The 22,971-nt window shown below is 39.9% G+C and overlaps 1 protein-coding gene across 1 annotated transcript in view; it reads left to right on the top strand.

The window, feature by feature from the left end:
- RPS6KA5 (ribosomal protein S6 kinase A5) overlaps nucleotides 1-22,971 on the top strand; it is a 177,802-nt gene that overhangs the window by 31,277 nt on the left and 123,554 nt on the right. The window contains exon 2 of the mRNA XM_025869468.2: nucleotides 21,193-21,264. Coding sequence (XP_025725253.1) covers nucleotides 21,193-21,264 — 72 coding nt within the window. The remainder of the gene's footprint in view (nucleotides 1-21,192; nucleotides 21,265-22,971) is intronic.

The following is a 22,971-nucleotide window of genomic DNA, read 5'->3' as shown; positions in this document are numbered from 1 at the left end:
TAACCATGAGCAAGGATAGATCTTTTAGATTTGGAGGATAATGACAGTTGCCTGATTCCAAATCTCCATATACATCGCCCCCCCCAAAAAAACTCATGATATTAAATAGAAGATAAAACTACTTCTGACCCATATCATCGGCTTTGCTGGAAGACAGGGAATACCATACTCTTCAGATTACATCTAAGTAGGGAAAGAAAAACCATACCAAATTCTGGCAGAGCTCTTGCTACAGAAGTCCTGTGGGGCATAGAGTGGGAGAGGGAAGTCTTAACAGAGTCTTCGAAAAAGAAGAGAGAAGCACAGAAAACTGAGGCAAAACACAGGCAAAGATCACCCTCAGAAAGAGAATGTCAACAGTATGTTGGAAAATACTGATTCCAGCCCTGGGACTTGGTAGCTCACAGCTTTGAGCAAGGAATGGTCAAAAAGGAGGAGGAGCAGAAGTGGCAATGTGAAAGAAGAACTGCTTCTGGAGAATAACTGAGGAAGGTGTGAGCATCTGGGGGATGTGGCCAGTGAAGGGAAAGAGAGAAAAGGAGAAAATTACAGACCTTGCAGAAACAAGATAACTTACCTACTAATGCTTTCCTGTCACCCATTAAACAAAGTGAACCCCACTAAACTGATAGGCTCCTTTTATACCACTAGGAACCCTGTAGACCAAAGACCTAAAAATAGAAGAAAAAAGAAAATACAAAGCTATTATAAAAAGAAAATAGAAAATGCAAATCGAACATTCCAGCTGATGCAGTCTCCCCTAAATCCAGCTGTTATGCAAAACAAACATAGGAATACAATACTCCCAACCGAATAAATATCCTTAGAAAAGCACTAGGTGATGTTGAAGAACACCTTAAATCAGATATTCAAAAACTAAACAAGAAATGGACAAAACAAAACTCTCCAAAAATTCAGCAATGAGAGTTGATCAGATGAGGGGGAAAAAAAAAAGAAAAAGAAAAAACAATCATATCGGAATGAAGACTAAATAACAAAGACCCAAAGGAAGAATAGATTCCAATGAAAATGAATAAGGGGCATTGGAGAAAAGCTGTGAGACATATCCTAGTAATACTATTAGACTTTAAAGATTAAACAAATTCTCAGAGCTTCGGGCCAAAAGATCAAATAAATTACACAATGGTAGAATAATTAGCTGACACCAGACTTCTCAAAAGCAACGTACACAGCAGGGCAACCCTGGAGTGACTTAAAAAAAAAACAAAAAACAACTTAAGGAAAGGAAATGCAAACCAAGGATTATACTCAGACAGTTGCCTTCAGGATTGAGGCTATAGAAAAAGTTTTGAGTATGCAAGAACTCAAAGAATATCCTACACAAGTGGTCTTCCTGAGGAGTCTGCCAGACAGTGAGTTCTATCCAAACAGACTGGGGAAAAGGACTGTTGATGAGCCGGTAATATTTATTTCTAGAGCTGGGACTAAAACAAGATGGGGCCGTACATAAAAGAACAGCATGTAAACCTTAAATTACATTGTGTATATAACTATTTGTAATTTGTATTGCATAAGAACACTTAGAACATAAGTATGTGTACATGTTTGTTCCCAATTTTAGATTTGATTTCAGTTTTACTTGAGGTCACAGCAAAAATCTAGTTTTTCACAATGAAACATCCAGAAGCAGAACTAAGAAACCATGCAAATCATGTAAACATTCTCAAATTTATGCATTTATTTCCAAGCTAAGAAGATGGTTGGAAAGGGGTGTTAGGACCTGACTCTTCAGATTGCTCAGCCTCTTTTTCTGCTTCAGCTTCCCCACCATGTATCCTCTAGTTGCTGACATTCGGATATTTCTTGGAAGTATACAGGGAGGTGAGCACCGGTTATTTGATGGGAAGTGGCTTAGCGATGGCCTGGCAGACGATCTTAGAAACATGGACATTATTGGTGTACTTCACATTCCATTGGTTCGACGTTATAATATTTGGGTTTCATCATTCAGAGTTAGATCATTACTCTTGTACTCATCATGATCTTATTTTTCTGGGTGAGTTGGCCATATGCTTTTTGGTTCATTTCATACGACTTAAACCGGTAAATAAGTTTAAGGTCAAATGATTTCATATACAGCTGATTTTCTACACTAGAAAATTATAGGCAAATAGTTTACACCAACTCAGTGAGGCATCTCTTACAGTATTTTGAAACACACATACTACATGTGTATACAGTATAAGTCCGTGTACAACATAAGTCCATACACAGCATGAGTATTTATGTACAGAAGATGTAAATATATATAAAATGGCATAAATATACATATCCTAGCTCTGTTCATGAAAAGGCCTAGAAGGCAAGATCCCCAGTATCAGTGAGCACATCTGGCACCCAGATCTTGGCTCCTAAATACCATTTACCCTTAAAAGGAATCAAGGCGGGCGCCTGGGTGGCTCAGATGGTTAAGCGTCTGCCTTCAGCTCAGGTCATGATCCCAGGGTCCTGGGATCGAGTCCCACATCGGGCTCCCTGCTCCTTGGGAGCCTGCTTCTCCCTCTGCCTCTCTCTCTCTCTCTGTCTGTCATGAATAAATAAATAAAATCTTAAAAAAAAAAAAAAGGAATCAAGGCTACTTGTAAGAGGAAGCAAAGAAATGCTAAAAAGGAAGGAAGGAAGAAAATAAATGAAGGGATCATGTCAGGACACAGAAGCCAGCTTGAAGATGCTTCCACAGACCAAATCTGGGTCAATTTCTGCAGGAAAATATTAAGGACTGGAATGAATTTTAAGCCACTGAAAAAATGGTCATCCATGAATATTCTGATGATAGATAGGAAGAAGGGAGGACTCTTCTTAAAGTACAGTGCTAACTGATAAACACAGAAGGGGTGGAAGAGGTGGAAAATTATAATTACAAAAATTATTATTAAAATTATTATGGTTATTATTATTTGTTAAAGATTTTATTATTTCATAATCATATAGTAAAGATTGGTTTAGGCAAGAATCTTTAATGGATGCTAAGTCTAGGTGTGGGAGTTTGATGAGGAACAGGATATCTTAGTGGCCCTGTAGTGTCTCTCCACAGATTGCTTATTGCAGGGGGAAAATCAGTACCTATGTAATCGAGAAACTGGACCACCTTGACTGGATGATCAAAACTAACATCACCAGGGTGCCTGGCTGGCTTAGCCGGTAAGAGCATGTGACTCTTGATCTTGAGCCCCATGTTGGGTGTGTAGCCTATTTAAAATAAGAAATAAAATAAGTAAATAAAAAATAAATCAGTAAAACTAATGTCACCAATATGGGACAGACAAACATTGTATGCTTCTGGTTGTGATACCCTGAGAAGTACACATCATTTAAGTAGTACTCGAGCTGGTATGCACAACCTGAGTCATGAGCAGACTTCGGTCAAACAGAATTCTGCTTAAATAAACAACAATAATGATCTCTGTGTTTCAAAAACATCAGTTGTAAAAGACCAAGCTTGAGGAAGTCTTCCAGATTAAATAAGATTAAAGGGACATGACAAAGTAAGTGCAATATGTGATTGCATACTGGATTTTATACTCAAGGAGAAAGTGCTATTAAAGGATGTGTTAGTTGAGGTTCTCCAGAAAAACAGAACCGAGAAAGAGAGAGAGTGTGTATAAAGAGATTTATTATAAAGAATGGGCTCATGTGATTCTGGAGGCTAGCAAATCCAAAATCTGCAAGGGTGGGCCAGCAGGCTGGAGACAGGAGAGGTGATGATCCAATACTGTTCTGAAGGCAGTGTGCTGGAGAATTCTCTTCCTCAGGACAGACTGGTCTCTTTGTTCTATTTAGCCTTTCAACTGATCATACGAGGCCCACCCACGTTGCGGAAGACTATCTGCTTTACTTAAAGTTCCTAGATTTAATTGTTATTCAAAAACACCATCACAGAAACACCCAGAATAGCGCTTGACTATTTGACCAAATATCCATATGCCATCTCCTTAAATCATACTTAACCTCCAAGTAAGGAGAATAACAAGGTGAAACTTGCAGCTAACATGATACAGCTATCCTGTGTACAACAGAAAACACATTAACCATTTTGCAGAAGAGGATTCACAGTTCTTGAGTGATGTTTACTTTTCTCCTTGATATCCATCCTGTAAATTAAATACTATGATGTAAAGTCAATACATCATATGTTACATGATAAGGGAATAAGAGAGGGGAGAGAACAAAGATACTTGTTTTATACAAGTGCATGCATGCACGCATACACTAATAACAAAATACGGAAGAAACACTTCTTCATGCAGTCTTCATTTCTGTGCCTTCACAGTCCTTGAGGAATATCCCAGAAAGGAGCTGTGGTGTTGTAACCATCCACTTCCAGGTGTTGGCTGCATGTTGTGTAGAACCATCTGTACCCAGGCCTGGGTCTTGTCTTTTCTGTCTCCTGATCTTAGGGACCTCCTCATGAGGCCATAGGTGCAGGCTGGGAGAGCAGAGGTAGAGTGGCAGGAGTGAAGACCACAGGCATTTGGGGCCACTTGCTCAGATTGTTTGCTTTCGGGGCCTACTCAGCCCCAATCTCATGTGTACCACTTCCATTTGATGATGGAGGCTTGTGTACACACCTGACTTTATGGAAGACAGTCGGCTTTACTCAAAGTCTACTAATGAAATACTAGTCTTATACAAAGAAACACCCTCATAGAAACACCCAGAATAATGTTTGACCACATATCTGGGCACCATATAGTCCAGCCAAGCTGACACGTAAAATTAACAATCACAAAGAAGATCAGACAGTTGACAAATCAGGGTAGGGAGCATAGATTAAAGTATTTTATCAATATTAAATCTTTGAATTTGCTAACCAAACTGAGGTTACTTAAAAGCATTTTTAGAAATACCGAAATATTAAGGGACAAAGATGCATGGTATGTGCAAACTACTCTGAGTAGATCAGAAAAAATAAGTCATGTTGTGAGAGTGTGTGGTTATGCGTGAGCGTACAAATAAGAGAAGTGTGGCAGAATGTTAAAGATTGGTAATTCTGAATATGAGAGTTGTCCATTAGCAACTTTAGATTTTGAAATCATTTTAAAATAAGAAAAAAAATTTAAGTGACCAGGGAGCCCTATCATAGTGTTTAAGAGGCACAAAAGTTCTGTGACTTGTTACATGGCAACACCATTGTGCTCATACCCTTATGATAAAATCGGAGGTGTTTATTGCTTGACATGGTTTCAGGGAAATGGTTTACACACTCCCTGTCTGAAATAAGAAAAGGAGGGGACAACAGGGGGGCATGGTCCTGTAGAGCTCTAGTGCCCCAAAGTCCTTCCAGAGCACTCCTTGACCTTTCCTTCTGAATTGCGAACTTGGGGGTCAGAGGATGGTAGTCTGGAAACTAGAAAAAGGAAAGGGTGTTGATAAAGTTCTTTCTCACAGTAGAATCGGGCTTAGAGGCGACAATAGAATTGCAGTGGAAAAATGAGGTTATGGCTTTGGAGGGACAAAGTGCTGCTGTATTTTCTTACATCAAATTGAAATCTGACTCTTGGGAATATTACTTTGGACTGTTTGAAAACTACTTTACATCTTGCATGGAAGGTACAATTTAAAATATGTCAACAAATACCAAAATAATTTCTGTGGCACTTGGGAATCTGGAGTGTTTACTTTGCTGTAATGGTTTCAGTTTTTATCATGTGTAAGTTGTCTAATGTTTTGCTTGCCAAAATACTGCAGCATGACTCCCACTGCAAATGAAGGTAGACCTTCAGAATAAGGCAAGCCGTGCAGAATGTCAGTAGTGTGGCTCTGTTCTTTGTTTATCCAGATTCAGGTTCAAGGTGTGGTTGTCTTTAAACTGTCAGCTAGTGATGGATAAATTAACACTAAGTGATAAACTAATACTGAGGAAGCTTGCCTCTGAAAATAAATCTCCTAAAAACTTTGATGCAATCCTTTTGATGTGCCATATTGTTCCCTAAATTGTCTTTTTCTTCACATTTTTGTGTGTATTAATCTCAGTCGTAGGACCTGGCCAGGAAATGAAGTATTCAAGTTGATGGTTCTTGTAAAGCTGTATGTTTTATAATAATTGTGAGTTTTCAAATAATCTACTATCATAAAATTCTTTACTGTCCACTGGTCATCTTCTTTTGGAAATCCCACAGACATTTCACATACATTTAGTTCACAAAGTTTATGTTCACCAAGTCTGTATACACCCCCACACACATCTGCATATTAAATAATATGTTATTGAATCACATGCAATTATAGCAAGGACAGAAAAGCTTGTAACATTTAGGAATAATGCATTAATAAGTAATCTTTTTATAAAATTGAAGAACAAGCTGCTTGGATAATGTAGTGTAAGATGTACCAAAAATGTGTGCATTTTGAAAAATAAGTCTTAGAAGCTTTGTATTGCTGTTAGAAAATATGTGGCTTTTCTAAAAAGCAAGCATTATCTTTGAGACAGATATGGGTGCAAAACAATAACCAAGTAAACATCAAGAAAATTCTTGTTGAATCTGAAAATCTCTTCTTTATAACATTCATGTTTAAAAAATACTGTCATGGGAAAAAACCCAAAAAACAAAAAAATACTTTCATGGTTCTTTATAGCTCTCATATTTTTGTATCGAAGTATAATTTACGTACAGTAGCATTCACTGTTCTTTGCATACAGTTCTGAGTTTTAACAAATGGATACAGTTCATGTACAACGTTTTGAAAATTGATCTTTTCTTTTGCTGCAAGTACTTTATGATTTCATGGTCATTTAAGGATTATCATTTTTTTAAAGATTTTATTTATTTATTTGAGAGAGAGAGAATGAGAGATAGGGAGCACGAGAGGGAAGAGGGTCAGAGGGAGAAGCGGGCTCCAATGCGGGACTCGATCCCAGGATTCCAGGATCATGACCTGAGCCGAAGGCAGTCGCTTAGCCAACTGAGCCACCCAGGATTATCATTTTTTAAAAGATTTTATTTATTTGAGAGAGTGAGCGAGAGAGAGAACACGAGCAGGGACAGAGGGAGAAGGAGAAGCAGAGGCCCGATGCGGGGCTCGATCCCAGGACCCCGGGATCATGACCTGAGCCGAAGGCAGCCGCTTAACCGACTGAGCCACCCAGGCGCCCCAAGGATTATCATTTTGAACTGAAGAGATTGTACTACAGCTATTCAGAATTTCATGATTTTAGTGATTTCCAGTATTTTCACCCTGTGCCTAGTAGTATTAATAAATATTAAGGAATTCAGTTTTTCTTTTCTTTCCCTGATTTCAGTGCCTTAGTGTAGCCTTTATCGTTTCTGGCCTCAACCATTGTTACCAACCTGTGCGTTGGCTTTGCTGTCTTCGTGTGAATTCCTTTCTAACTCATTTTCTGTCCTGCTGCTGGTTTCTCTCAGGTACAGAAATGGTTATCTTAATCCTCTGGGTAAAATCTTCCCTTGGCTCCTCTTGCCTTTAGAATAAAAGGCATACCTTTTCCAGCCAGAGTCTTTGTGAATTGGGAGTCTTGCCGTGTCTTCTGGCCCTTTCCTTCTCTTGCATTTGCCTGTGTGCTAATTGCACATTCCCAGATATGCCATGTTCTCGGTCATCTTGGTGCTTTTGTGTGTTTTCTTCTGACAAGCAGGCTTTTTTTTTTTTTTTTTTTCCCATCCGTGCCTGACTTCCCCAAACCTTCAGATGTGGTGAGATGCCCTCCTGGTACTGTCTGCCTCATAGCTCTCCGGTAGTTCTTGTACCATGGGTTTCTTCACTCGCCTGCGTGCCTCCTCCGGACCCCGCGCGGCTTGGCATCAGGGGGTATGTCTGCTCCAGTGTCACCACTGATTGGCACAAAGTTGGATTCAAGTAAGCATGTAGCATATTTGTTCAGTTAGTAGACTGTGTAGTTACATGTAGAGTATGATGGCTGCATAAAACCTACGACAGAGGTAGGGAGAAGAAAAATATCTTATCCCAGCAGTGGGCCCCAGAATTCTTTGTATAGAGGGAGCCGCGCTGGGGGCATTGCCTTGATATCAAGCCCACTTAGGGATGTGAGTATGGATGTTGGCGAGGGCTGAGAGGTCAGGAGTGGAGGAAGCCGCTTGACAGGACACGAGGGAACCGATTTGTTGGTTTTGCTCCTAAGAGGGAAGGAGGGAGAGAGAAAAGGAGGAAAGTGAGGAATTGGTGAGATAAAGACCCCCCCCCCCAAGGCTGGAAGATGGTGAGAAATTTGACCGTTCCTCCTTCCAGTTCCCCTTTTCGTTGCCATGTGTGCCAGCCCTCTGCCTTTCTCCGGAAATCTTCACTGAAGTCTCTTCTATTCAAGAATGTGTTCTGCCCGTGTTCGGGTTTTATTACTGTCTTTTCTAGAACTCAGAGAAGGACCCACTGTTGTGTCTGGATTGGTGTGGTGCGAAACAGAGGTGGTGCCTGAGGAGCTCAGAGGGAGCTGAGGACATCAGCTCTCCTGGGAATTGTTAGAAGCCTGGGGGCAGGGCGAGGCTCTGGACTGGCACAGGCCATGGCTCTGCCAATTTGAGTCTCTTTCGTCTATAGCTGGCAAGCCCCAGTTAGTAACTAGGATACATACACGAGAAAAGACTGGAGATGAATGTACAAAAGGAGAGTAGCTCGTATTATAATGGTGGGGTTATAATCGCCCCTGCCTCTGAGACTTTCTCTGATATAGGTCATGATAGAAGAAAAGTTTTAAAAAGAGGAAAAAGGCTACAGTATTGTGCTGTGGTCTCATTCACACCAGTACTTGGAGATTAGAGGTTCCTGTTCATTTCTTTAATATTGAAGGTGAAACTAATCACTGAAGAATAGGGAATTTGAGCCAGGAGTGAAACTCCTTTCTTTACCAAAAACGGGAACTTTTTTATTAACTTGTTAGGCTTTGTTCCCCGCCCCTTTTATTTTTTAATTGATGAGATAATGTCTCAGAGAGGAAGACAGACCTGGAAAGTGCCTGAAAGTTGGACACCAAGTGTTTTTGTAGACAAGTGTGGTGTTTAAGCTTTCTAAGCTGATGTTCTGTAGATCACAGATTTATAATAAATTGTGATTTAATTATTTCATCGGTTTCAGCTGCAGCAAGCTCTTTCCCTACTTCCTACTGCACTCACAGCTGAATCTCACAATGCTGCTTTCTGTAATTGTTCTCCTTTTCTTCCGAGATGAAAACAGTCACAAAACCATTGACAAGGTCACAGTACACTGCTGCAGAATCTTGTAGATACTGCTCTTAATGAGGTATTCCTTGGTAGTGACAAACAGGGTTCAATGCTGGATCATTCTGTTAATTGCGTTTCCTCTTCGTGCTCTGATTTCATGCATATAGTTATGATTACAATCTCAAAAGACTGATATATCAACCCAAATGACATCTTACCACTTCAGAGTGGGACATATCAGCAACTACACGAAACACTTGCATTTGCTTGACTAGTGCATTTTTTCTTTTGGGGTGAGGGTCTTGAATTAAAATTGGGTTGCTGGTGAGTATGGACTTAGAAAAAAGGGAGTTGGCCATGTGCTCTATGAGTGAAAGGCTTAGGAGCACAGGAAGGCCATCTCCAGGATAGGGGTGTTGCTTCCTAGGGGGCCTGATGTTTGAAGCTGGTAATCAGATTGTCCCTCGGAAAGTGCTAGAAACACATTACCCAACTTGGCATTCTGTTTTTTAGTTTTCATTTTTTCCAGTCTATCTTTTGTTATCCATTCTTTAAATATTTTAGTTCTTTTGATTAGCATAGTTCAAGTTATATGCTGCTTACACTGCTTTTTATCTCCTGCGGTGACTTTTTGTAGATCTCATTTCATCCCCCTGTACATTTTAGCCAAGCGGGTTTCTGAGGCATTTTACTCTTACTTCTATGCACTGCTTCCCTTTGGAGACCATTTGTGTCCAGTTGAAAGGCTATATATAATCTTTTTTTCCATCCTCTACATATCCTTATTCTTCACTCTGTCTTTTAATCCTTCTCTCTAACCCTTTCTGTCCTGGACCCCATTACTTCACTTCTGCCCTTCTCTCTCATCTGACTGTTAAGTTAGAAAAATATTTCCTGTGATTTTTTTCCCCCATTTTCACTCTATTCCTTCCTTTCATAGCCTTAAATAGCATTATCTGTACCCATTGTTTTTAAGGATGTTTTGTTTATCTGTCTCCATCCATAACTCTGACCTTCCAGCCTAGACTTGAGGATAAAACCTGACTCGGGAACAGCCAAATGGAAGAGATTCTTAGAGCAAGGTATTGGTAGTAGGGGTGCGGGAGGGGAATGTGGAACTTCCATGCCCTCTCAGGGAGCGCTGCCATCCCAGCCCCTGTGTGTGTGCACCAGCCTGAGCCTCTCAGCCACCGTCCCAGCCCCTGTGTGTGTGCACCAGCCTGAGCCTCTCAGCCACCATCCCAGCCCCTCTGTGTTTGCACCAGCCTGAGCCTCTCAGCCACCGTCCCAGCCCCTGTGTGTGTGCACCAGCCTGAGCCTCTCAGCCACCATCCCAGCCCCTGTGTGTGTGCACCAGCCTGAGCCTCTCAGCCACCATCCCAGCCCCTGTGTGTGTGCACCAGCCTGAGCCTCTCAGCCACCGTCCCAGCCCCTGTGTGTGTGCACCAGCCTGAGCCTCTTAGAACCATTGTTCAGGGGTTTTTCTGGAGATTTCTTGATCTAGCCATGACTGGTTAAATCATTGGCCATTGGTGATTAACTTACTCCCTAGCCCCTCCCCCTTCCCCGGGAGGAGGCAGAGGGGAGGGGAGGGCTGAAAGTCGTAGGTCTTTCTAGCAGCCAGCCCCCATCCTAAAGCTATCTGGGCCCCCTTACCCCCCCAGGCATCTCAGCATACAAAAGACACTCTTACCATTCTGGAGTGTCCTAAGCTTCAAGGAGTTGTGTGCTGGGAACCTGGACAAAGACCAGATACATATTTCCCATTGTACCATGTTTGACTTCATTGGTAATCCGGGTTTTGGGGGGGCATTCTTTCTTTGGATTCTATACACTGTTCATTTTTTCGCCTTTTCTCTGGCTCTTTTCTTCCTGCATCCTCACTCCTGGTCTTCATTAAGACTTGCCCTTCTTTCTCTGTGGTCTCCCGAAGGCTTTCTTCTTAACGCATTTGCTCTTCTCCCAATAACTTCTTTTCTCTACCCTTCTAAGTTCCCTGGGACCCCTGTAACAAAAGACAGATTAACAAGAGAAAAGTATACACATTTATGTAACAGGTTTTATGTGACGTGGGAACCTTCCTAAGGAAATGAAGACCCAGGAGACATAAACTTAGCATTTTCATGTTAGGTTTGATGGCATGGAAGGTCATAGAACAGGGGTATGAGAGGGCAAATGTATGAGGTAAGTGTAGTAAGCTGGGAGAAACTTAGCAAGGCCTGTTTGTTCGGATTCCTGCCTGTGTCCCCTGTCTCCAGAAATAGGGATGCTCCTTTGTCTGGGCCTAGCGAGGGTGCCTCTCGCGGGGAAGTTTTACGACTTGCTTCAGGGGCTGGTCAGAAACTCCTTCCCTGAACCTGCTGTTGATTTTCAGATTCCTTCACTTTAAAATATTCAGTATGCCAAGGTGCTGTGTTTGGCAGGTAGCGTGTTCTAAAACCCCATCAGCATGCTGTCTCTGCCAAACTTCAGTTCCTTGTCTAGAACTGTCCACACGGCAGCCTTTTTGGGATGCCCTGCCATCACTCCAAAATCAGTGTTGTAACCCCCAAAACTTCCCCTTTCGACCTTCCCTTTCAACTTCCCCTTTCAACAGAATTCATCAGTAACACTACCATTTACTAGACTTTCATTTCTTGTACTTTTTAAAAAAGACTTATTTCTTTGAGCGAGAGAGCACGCACACGCAAGCGGGAGGAGAGGGAGAGGGTGAGAAGTAGACTCCGTGCCCCGCGGGTGGCTTATCCCAGGACCCTGAGATCACGAGCCGAGCTGAAATCAAGAACTGGACGCTGACTGAGCCACCCAAGGGACCTCATTTCTTATACTTTAGATATGGGGCCAATGGGGGGGGGGAAGAAACACAGTTCAATTTATTTATCTTTGAAGGTGGGGACCCTGTCCTGTTTGCTTTTGTGGTCTCAGCACCCAGGTTAGGTATTCAGCAAGTGTTTTTTGAACTGGATATTGCAGTGATTCTTAGGCTCATTCTCTCTTTATTCTAGTTTCTGCTCAGACCAGATTCTTGTTAGCACACATCTAGCTGATCGCAATAACCTCTCCCGATTTTAGCTTTAGTCTTTCTTTGCTGCTGTCCACATGGCATGCTATTGCCAAAGTAGTTTTCTAAAACCTTACTTTCATCTTGTCAAGAGCCATTGCTGCTTATTGAGTCAACTCAGACTAATTAGTCTGGCATTCTAGGTTTTGAATCAGCTAGTTTTGTGTCCCTGTTTGATGTAGTACTTTTACTGTTTTTCCCCACATAAGCCCATCATAGCTAATTAGGACCATCCTCTTATTCTGTACTAGGAAAGTACTTATTCTAACTTATGCTTTCTTTTTTTTTTTTTAAGATTTTATTTACTTGACAGAGAGAGCGAGAGCGAGAGCAGGAACACAGGCAGGGGGAGTGGGAGACGGAGACGCGGGCTTCCCGCTGAGCAGGGAGCCCGATGCGGGGCTCGATCCCAGGACCCTGAGATCATGACCCGAGCTGAAACATTTAACCGACTGAGCCACCCAGGCGCCCTTCCAACTTATGCTTTTGCTCCAGATACTCTTCCAGCCCAGAAGGCCCTAGCTTTTCTCACATTTTCAAATCCTTTAAGACCTGACAGCTGGCTCAGGTGTCCCTAGGTACCCAGTGAGTATTTGTAAAATGAGTAAATGAGAACTTGTATTCTCAATGAGCATTTTTAAGTAGTTTCACGTGATAATGATATTCCCCTTATTGCCCATAGACTCCATAATCCTTTCTAATAAATTACATTTCTTGTAGCTTGTTGCAAGTTTAATAAATGATTAATCCGTTGAATAAAATCTGGCATATGAGTACCTCCCTCATATGCTAACAACTTACTTGAAATGGCTTCAGATGCATTATTCCTCTTCTTTATTCTACTTTAATTGTAAAAGTGCTTTAAATTAATCCTTTTCTTAGCTTTAATACAAGTGAATTATTGGATCTAATCAAATGATTTTGGCACATGCTCTGAGCAATTACATTTGTGCAGCTTAGCAGAAACTATGGCAACAGCATGAAAAATGTGTTTTTCCTGATTGTTTTCCTCCATAAAATTGGGAAGTTCTGACTTACACATATCAACTTAAAAGAAATGGTCATAGATAATATGCATTACAAATTATATTTGATAGTAGAATTGCCTGGAAAGTTGGGTTAAGAAGCCGGGTATCATTCATAGGTTTATGGCTCAAATCCTGAAAGAATATGCCAAGGAAATAATAATAGTAATCTTTGGTGGGGATACGGGAGATTTTCAAGGTCTACTTTAAGCCTGTTTATATTGTCTATTTTTTTTAAGCCACAAACCAGAATTATTTTATAATAACAGTAGAACAAGCAACAAAACTATTTAAATTTGGGAGAAAAGACAGTAACCTGATTTTTCTAAATTTCTTATTTAAAAAATTATATCGGCCATATTTTTCTACATAGCACATAACCATATTATTATTTGAGGAGCCAAATGAATCCAGTTGTGTAAAAAAACCAAGTACTTTATATTCATTGTGTAAGACAAGATTTTTCCTTTAAGAGCTATTAATAATTCAGACTTTTCTAAAGAGAATCTGTTAAACATTGAAATTCATTTGAGTTTTGGCAAACATTTTTAAAAGATCCATTGACTTCTTGTAAAAGAATTTGTGAAATTCAGCTTTAAAAGTGATTTCCTAACCAGGAAGAATGCATTATAGGATAATAACACCAATGAAGAAGTAAAGGATTTTCAATGGGGTAGTTTCTAATATATTAAAAAGAAAAAAATTGGTGACAACTGCTTTATGAAAGCATTACAACTGTTCACAACTATCTTTTCTAAATGAATAAACTGAGCAATGCATTAATGTAAAAAACTACAAATGCTTTTGATGAGAGGAGACTGTCTAAGCTGATTAATTGTAGAGATAGGCCTAACGTAGACCTTGAAAAGTTTAGAAATACTCTCTTCGTTTTAATCCAGGCTTACTATTTAACAACTCAAGAGGTGTAGGCATCACAAGAGTTGCCAGATATCAACAACTGGCATGGCAGTACTATTATGTACCAACTAAATAGCTCTAGTCGTAAGTTTGTTGATATTCTTTGGTATTTTATATATTTGTGAAGCGTTTTCATAAGGCATTCTTTCTGTGGGAAGGAGTTAATCCTTTTAGTTGGAAATTAGGAGCTGAGGGTAAGGTTTTGGTGCCAAGTCATTATAGCCAGAAATTCAGAAATGCCCAAACTCTGCCCAGCCAATATACTCTTCCCCCTGGAGTCCTGAGGGGACTGTCTGCAAGAAGCAGTAGCCCGTGGGCCTCAGAGTGCCACATTAATAAAGGCTGTGCAAACTTCTAGCACATTAGTGTAGAACTCTCCTTAAAAGTGCCTTGGTGCAAGTAGTTCAGGCTTAAGGCCTAAGTCAGGACTCCTACTTCCCTCCCAGCCTCATCTAATCACCATTTTGGGACCAGCATATTGAGGTGTGTGAGTTAAAAGGTTGGAGGGGAGAACAAGCTAGTAAGTGAACCTCTGAATCTGCTTTGTTGACTGCTGAATACAATTGTCCCCCCGCCTTATCCACGGGAGAAACGTTCCAAGACCCTCAGCAGATGCCTGAAACCGCACATAGTACCAAACCTCCTATATACTATGCATTTTCCTATACATACATACATACATACACACCTATAATAAAATTTAATTTATAAATTAAGCACAGTAAGAGATCAACAACACTAATCAGGACAGTTAAACAATATACTGGATTAAAAGTTGTGTGAATATTGTCTCTCTCTCAGACTATCTTAGGGTACTGAACTTACCCTTCTTGTGATGATGTGTGAGATAATAAAATGCTTTCGTGATGAGCTGAGGTCAGGTGAATGATGCAGGCACTGTAACATGGTCTGACCTTCTGAGGATGCATCACAAGGAGGACCCTCTGCCCCCCTGGCCAGTGGTGATCTGCAGGTAACTGAAGCCGTGGGTAACTGGACCTGTAGGAGGTGAACCTGTGGAGGGACTGCTGTATTGTAAAAGGAAAGTGCAAGAGAACGGCCACTGGGCCCCCATGGCTCAGGCCAGGCCAGGAGTTTGAGGCAGTCACACAGACCCTGGGCGAAGACTTACTTTAACACAGGGACCCCACCTACAGCTAACTGTGCCCAGTCAGGATTTTGGGCTCTTGAATAATTAGGTTAGTAACTTCTCTTACCTACAGGGAGAACTAGACAGGGGGTGGGCAGAGGCTCACCTGACACAGGAAAAGGAGCTCCTGCAACCACAATAAAGTGCCATTTATTTTTACATATGAAGGAAAACAAGGGACAGTCCTGTCTGTCAGTTGTAAAGGCTTATTTCTGGTACAGTCTGGCCCCAGGCGTGGAGTACCTTTCTCACCATCTGATCAGCGTACATTTTGGACTTCACTAAGGCATGTAATGACTCAGAAATGCAGATTTCTGTAATTGGCTGATGTTTACTTCACCTCCAGTGTGAAATACAATATGTAAATATTTTAAATCTTGTTCTAGTAAATGTTGGTGGTGTTGCTGGGAAGTTTGAGCTCTTCATCTGAGGTTAACAATTTAATTAAGAGAAATGTAGTTTATTTTTAGACTTTCATGTTCAAAGGCTTCTACTTATAATTATAACAAGTAATAGCATAGAAATGAGAACCATTTAAATACCTAGACTCACATGCTCGACTATGTGCTTGTCAGTGCTTAGGATTCTATATAGTATCCTATTTACCATTTGTTTGTATGTGTTTTGTTGTTAACACAATGAAAAAGATCTTTATAACTAATAAATTCTCCCCATGCCTAAGTATTGATAGAGCTTCCTATTGATCTGCTTCCATATGTCTGATTACTTACTTTGCCTAACAGATGTAATGTAAAAGAGTTATATGGATATTAAGTTCAAGACCCCTGAGATGTCTTATATCAAATCACCTTTTTAATTTTATTTTACTCTTTGAAGTTAACTTGCTAGGGCAGTAAAGTAGAAACTTTATAATTGCAGGGGAAGAGAACCTTTCCCTTCTTTTCTTCTAGGTTCTTTGGCTGGCCTAATAATTAAATTGACATAACACAAATTAACAGAGAAAAAACACTTAATTTTGTATGTACAGGAGCCTATACAGATACGAGGCTCAAAGAAGTCACCAAAGCAGGTGGCTTTGTGAAAAATTGGTAAGACTGAAGCGTTTGGGTTTGAGATAGTAAATTAATGAGGAAGTAACAGAGTTTGTTTATATAGCTCTCTGGGCCCCAAATCCCCTATTTCTGGTAATAAGGATGCCTTCTACCCTCCTGGTACAGGGAGGGTACCTTTCAAATGAGAGACTTATTTCCTTGCTTTTGGGGGAGGGGGGGCAGAGGAGGTCAGTGTCCTCATTTCTCAGGCTGTTTCTTAAGTAACTTAATTCAAAAGAATCAACATGCCAAAGCATATTTGGGGGTGGCGTATTCTGCTTCCCTTCATCCTGTTGACTGTATGAAGGAAGACTTTTGTTTCTTGTAATTTCAGAAAAGACCCCCTCCTGGAGAATTCCTTAGCAGAAAACAACTGTAAAACCTGGATTTAATATAAAAAGCAAGTGAACAGAAGCAGATAGGCTCTACTCGGGTGTACATAGTTGGAGGAGAGAAGGAAGGAAGCTATAAGAAGTAAATTTGCCTTTTCGCTGATTATAGCTTCAGGCTAAGTACAGTCTGTACTCTGGAGACTCTGGTGGAAAAACAATAGTCTCTCTGGCCAGGGGGACTAGAAAACTGAAACCAGAGAGCCCTGATCACTGAAGATAGTAGAGAAATCCCAGAAGAAGAGCCAGAGGAGGGGGAGTCCTTTGTGAGCACACATCTCTTGCCTCTGAGCCATGCATGAGTACAATGGACTCGGAACAGCTCAGCTGGAGACAAAAAATCTGAACCGGACTGGAGCTGCTTCCAAAGAAAAAGAGTTTACAGTTTAGGCCAACCCAAGATATTTGCCAGCTAAGCAAAACAAAGAACTCTCACTGGAGAAAAAAATAACAATTTCATAGTCTTCACAAATTAACATTTCTACAAGCCATAATTTCCCCATATATGGAGAATCGAGAAAATGGAACATATCTGAAGAGGAAGAAAATCAGCTGAGTCCTACCCTGAGATGAATGAGATATTGGCAGTAGCAGACAAGATTTTTAAAGCAGCTGTTATAATATCCTCAGTGAAATAAAATGTCATGCTCTCAGTGAATAACAAAACAAGAAATCCTATCAGATAAATAGAAACAATGGGAAAGAACCAAAGGGAAGTTCTAGAATTAAAAGATACAATATTTGACATAAAAATTCAGTAGATGGATTTAACAGTTGAATAGAGGTGCAGAAGGAAAAGTACACGAACTTGAAGATAGAGTGATAGAAATTAATTTGAAGAACAGAGAGAAAACATATTGGAGCAAAAAATGAACAGTCTCAGAGACCTTTTAGGTTGAATTAAACAATCCAACATGCACAGAAATGGAATCTCAGAGGACAGAGAGAATGGGATAGAAAAAATTTTTTGAAACGTTAAAGCAGAAATTCCCCAAATTTGATGAAAAACAGAAACCCACAGATTCAAGATACTCAGTGAATATATACCAGGCTGATTGAACCCAAAGAAGTCCACATCAAGACACATCATGGCAAAACTTTGGAAAGCCAAAGATAAAGAGCAAATGTTGAAAACAATAAGAGAAAAATGATAACATTTCTAATAGAGGAGCAATGATCCATTTAATGTAACTGACTTCACCTCGGAAACCACGGAAGCCAAAAGAGAGTGGAAGAACATATTTAAAGTGCCGGAAGAAAAGAAAAAAGCCTGTCCTCCCAGTATTCTTTATCAAAGGAAAATATCCTTCAGAAATGAAGAGGATTCCAGAATTAGTGGTGGCAGTGACACAACCGTGAGTAGACTAAAAGCCACGGGCGTGTACCCTTTAAAGGGGTGAGTCTTATGAAATATACCTCAATGGAAAAATTTAAATGAAGGCAAAGTCTTGTTCATATAAAACAAAACTCAAGAGAATGCACTACAAGAAATGTCAAAGGAAGTTCTTCAAGGCTGAGGAAAACTTATACCTGATGAAATTGTGGATCTTTGGAAAAGATAAAAAAAAAGATCATCAAAAATGATAAATATCTACAGAAAAGGGAAAGCCTCTGTCTTTCCTCTTATTTTCTTTATAAATCATATAAGTTGTGCATATATAGCATATACAGAAGATATTAACTCCATTTAATATGTATCTATATTCCATGAAGAATGATTGCAAAGTTTCTATATTTTTAGGGAAATGGTACAGTATTAATTATAAGAGGACTGTGAGTAATTAAAGATGTATACTGTAATCCTTAGGGCAACAACTATGCTAATAATGCAAAGAAATAGAGCTAAAATGCCAATGTGAAAATTGAAATGAAATTCTAAAAAGCATTTAAATGCTATCTTTGGTTGTTGTTTTAAGTCAGGAAAGTAGAAACGTGAGAACAAACAATAGAAAAGACGAGGGGCACCTGGCTGGCTTGGTTGGAAGAGCATGTGACTCAATCTTAGGGTCATGTGTTCAAGTCCCTCATTGGGTGTAGAGATTAATTAAATAAATACAACTTTAAAAAAGAAAAGAGAAAAAAACAAGTTGGAAACAAATAATAAAATAAAATGGTTGACCCAAATCCAACCATCTCAACAGTTACATTAAATTGTTAGTAGATTAAGTTCAATGGGTATAGAGTGTGTTTGCAAAATGTAAAAAGTTCCAGAGATCTGTTGTAAACATAGTACATCTAATTAGCACCACTATATTATACACTTAAACATGGCTTGGCGGGGGGCAGGGGGGTGTCTCAGTTGTTAGGCATCTGCCTTCGGCTTGGGTCATGGTCCTGGGGTCCTGGGATTGAGCCCCACATCAGGCTCTCTACTCAGCGGGAAGGCTGCTTCTCCCTCTCCCGCTCCCCCTGCTTGTGTTCCCTCTCTCGCTATCTCTCTGTCAAATAAATGAATAAAATCTTTAAAAGAAAAAAAATGGCTAAGGTGGGAAATTTTATGTTATGTGGTTTTGACCACAATTTAAAAAATTTTAATTATGCATTTGGTTAAACTTTGGAAGGACACTGAAATGAAACCACTTATCCCCCTGAAACTTTTAATTCTAGAAGTTCCTAGTTGGGTCTGATTTTCTTGAAGTTGTAGGCCCAGAGCATTGTTTACTTACAAACGCTTACAATAATGCTATGGCATATAGCAAGCTCTGTATGAATTTAACTCACTGAATCCTCATCACAACCCTATGGTATTATTTTATTTTATGCCATTTTATTATGGACATTTTCAAATATACGGAGAATTTGGAAGAATGACATGTTGAACACTCTTACACTCACTATCTAGATTCTGTAATAAACATTTTATCTATTTGCTTATCACATATCTATCCATACCTATATTCATCCATTAATCCATCTTATTTTTTTAATGCATTTCAAAGCAAATTGTAGACATCAGTATGCTTTGAGGGTAGGTATTTTTATTATCCTCATTTTACACTAGAGGGTACCGGAGACAAAGAAAAGTTAAGTAATTTGTGTAAGGTCACATGGCTTTTAAGTGGTAAAACTAGGATTTGGGCCAAGCCTGCCTTAACCACATCTACAGAATGCTGGTTCACATTATATTATAGGTATTACCATAAAAAATACTTTTGGGATCCAATAAATTTGACAAAAACGTATCTCAGTTTTGAAGAGTCACATACAGATTTTCATCTGTGAAGTTCAGCAGTAAAGAAACCCGATTAACTTTGTTTAAGCCAACCATTTCAAGTTTTTTTGGCTTGAAAGCATGTTTTCCTCCCAAATATAACATCTGTTAACATCATGTAGTATAGGACCAGAATCAAAGGAATATACTTGGGAAAATACTCCTTCATACGATATCCTAATTTTGTTTATTTAGGATAGAATATGTTTTTAAAGAGTTTATACTTTTTAAAACAAATTTTAGAGCTGGCAGAGATCTTAGAATTTATTGAGACTAGTGCTTTCATTTCAGAGATGAGGGAACTGAGACACTATAGTTAAATGACTAATGCAGGCTAAATCATGTGCAGGTGCTTAGTGGCAGAAATGGGAGTAGAGGGGCGCCTGGGTGGCTCAGTCGGTTGAGCGTCTGACTCTTGATTTTGGCTCAGGTCATAATCTCAGGGCTGTGAGATTGAGCCCCACATTGGGCTCTGCGCTCAGCATGGGCTTGAGATCCTCTCCCTCTGCCTCTCCTTCTGCTCGTGCTCTCTCTCTCTCTAAGATAAACAAATAAAATAAATCTTTAAAAAAAAAAAAAGGGGGGCGCCTGGGTGGCTCAGTCAGTTAAGTCGCTGCCTTTGGCTCAGGTCATGATCCCAGGGTCCTGGGATTGAGTTCCGCATTGGGCTCCCTGCTCAGCGGGGAGCCTGCTTCTCCTCCCTCTGCCTGCCTCTGCCTGCCTCTCTGCCTACTTGTGCTCTCTATCTCTCTGTGAAATAAATAAATAAAATCTTAAAAAAAAAAAAAAAAGGAAGAAAGAAATGGGAGTAGAACCCACCTTAGATGCTGGGGATGATATTTAGTGGACACTCAATAAATATTTGTTAACTAATGATTATGTTGTCTAAATCTGTCCCGTTTTCTTTGTACTGCATATCTAGCTATATATTGGAATTTGTGTTTATTTTCAGATTATCTTGATCAGTAGTGAGTCTATTAACACTTTATTTTTATGTTAACTTCAGGTACAAATGATATAGCTACTAAATTCTAAAAAAGTTTGCCTATAATATATAATATACAGAAAATTGCACAAAACATAGCTGTATGGTTTAACAAATAATTATAAAGTGAACCCTGGCTTAACCACCCAGGTCAAGTAATAAAACATTGCTGGTATTTCAGAAGCCTCCATGGGCCCCCTCCTGTTACTGATCCCCTTAATTATTTCTTTTTTCTCTTTCTTTTTTTAGCTAATTTAACAGGACATGCAGAGAAGGTGGGGATTGAAAATTTTGAGCTCCTCAAGGTCCTAGGAACTGGAGGTAAGTCTTAAAAATTTTTTTCTAAGCCAAAAAAAAGTGTTTGTTATTCTTCTGACAAAGGACTCATATCCTTAATACGGAAATCGGTTAAAAATTTAAAAAGCATAAGAAATCCAATAGGAGAACTGTCAAAGAACACGAACGAATGATTCATAGAAGAAATACAAAAGGGAAAATTTGGAAGAATTGGCAAAGATTTAGGAAAACCAATTTCTTTTACCCTGCTGTTGGGAATGTAAAATTAGTTCAGTCTTTACATAGGACACAATACTAAAATCACTAACATTTATAGAGAGCTTGTGACTTGCCAAGTACTCTGTGAAATACTTTATACTGATTTAACTCATTCAGTCCTCATTCCACTTTATTCATATCCAGTGGTCATCATGTTTGATAATGAAAAACCCAAGACCCTTCAGAAACCTTAACAATATGCGTTTGGTTAAGTGGAACATGGATCTTTATGTTCTATAATCTATACAATTGGATTGAAATGATCTGTATTTAACATTTTTGAAAGTTCTCCATACTGTAATAAGCTTTAAAAAAAAGGCTACAGAAGAGAATGTACACTATACCATTTCTGTGAAATAAAAAATGGTATGAATCAATGTCTCCATGTACACTTGACCCTTGAACAATACAGGGGGTTATGGGCACCAATCCCCTGCACCCTTGGAAGTCTGTGGGTAACTTTTGATTCCCCCAGAACTTAACTACTAATAGCGTCCTGTTGACTGGGAGCCTTCCCGATAACATAAACAGTCAATTACATATTTTGTATGTTGTATGTATTCTATACTGTATTTGTACAATAAAGAAAGCTAGAGAAAAGAAAATGTTATTAAGAAATAATAAGAAGTAGAAAATATATTTGCAGTCCTGTACTGTATTTACCCAAAAAATTCCATGTATATGTGGACCCGTGCAGTTCAAACCTATGTTGTTCCAGGGCCAACAGTCTATGTGTATATATGAAATTCTCTGGAATATACACCAAAATGGTATCAGTCTCAGGTGTTAGGATTTTAGATGATCTTGGTTTTCTTCTGTGCCTCCTGAGTTTTTGCTACTGCTGTTCTTGCTGCTCAAGAGTCAGGGCCTCCTGGGTGTATGGCCCGTGCAGTTGCAGCCATCCCCACACTCAGAAGAGCCCCATGTTAGGTGTAATGCTCTGCTGTCACTGTTCTGAGATCCTAAATGATTCGTGCACAAGGCACCCCACACTTTGATTTGGCAACAGGCCCAATCGTAGCTCGTCTTGCCAGGAGTGCACCTCCTCTCCTCTGCTCTCCCTCTGGAATGTGTTGTTCTGCAGTTACACCGCAGTGAGAACTTGAGACTCTTATTTTCCATCCTCCAGGTAGAAGTGAAAAGGAGGATTTTAATTCTTTTTTTTTTTTTCCCCTATCCTCAGCAGGTCTATTGTCTCTTTCCTGGAAGTGGGGAGAGAACCTCAAAGGATAGACCATTCCTCTTCCCCACTAGAGTTTAGCTTCACACTCTCAGGGGCCCCTTTACCTTCCTGGATTCCCAGCCCCTGACAGGAGGGATTGCCGCTGTTCATATGAGCGTATCTGCCCATACTTTCCGAAGGGCCAAGCCTTCTAGCAGGAGAAAAATCCTTTCTCCTGGGCTTCCAAAATCAGTCCCAGGCACTGCCCTCCCATACTCATGTATATGTAATTTGTCTTTAGGTCATTTGGT

The sequence above is a fragment of the Callorhinus ursinus genome, unplaced genomic scaffold (genome assembly GCF_003265705.2).
Source record: "Callorhinus ursinus isolate GAN/ISIS: 27379988/994484 unplaced genomic scaffold, GSC_fseal_2.0 scaffold8, whole genome shotgun sequence".
NCBI lineage: Eukaryota > Metazoa > Chordata > Mammalia > Carnivora > Otariidae > Callorhinus > Callorhinus ursinus.
Note: the sequence above shows the minus strand (reverse complement) of the source record. Positions and strands in the feature narration are given on the sequence as shown.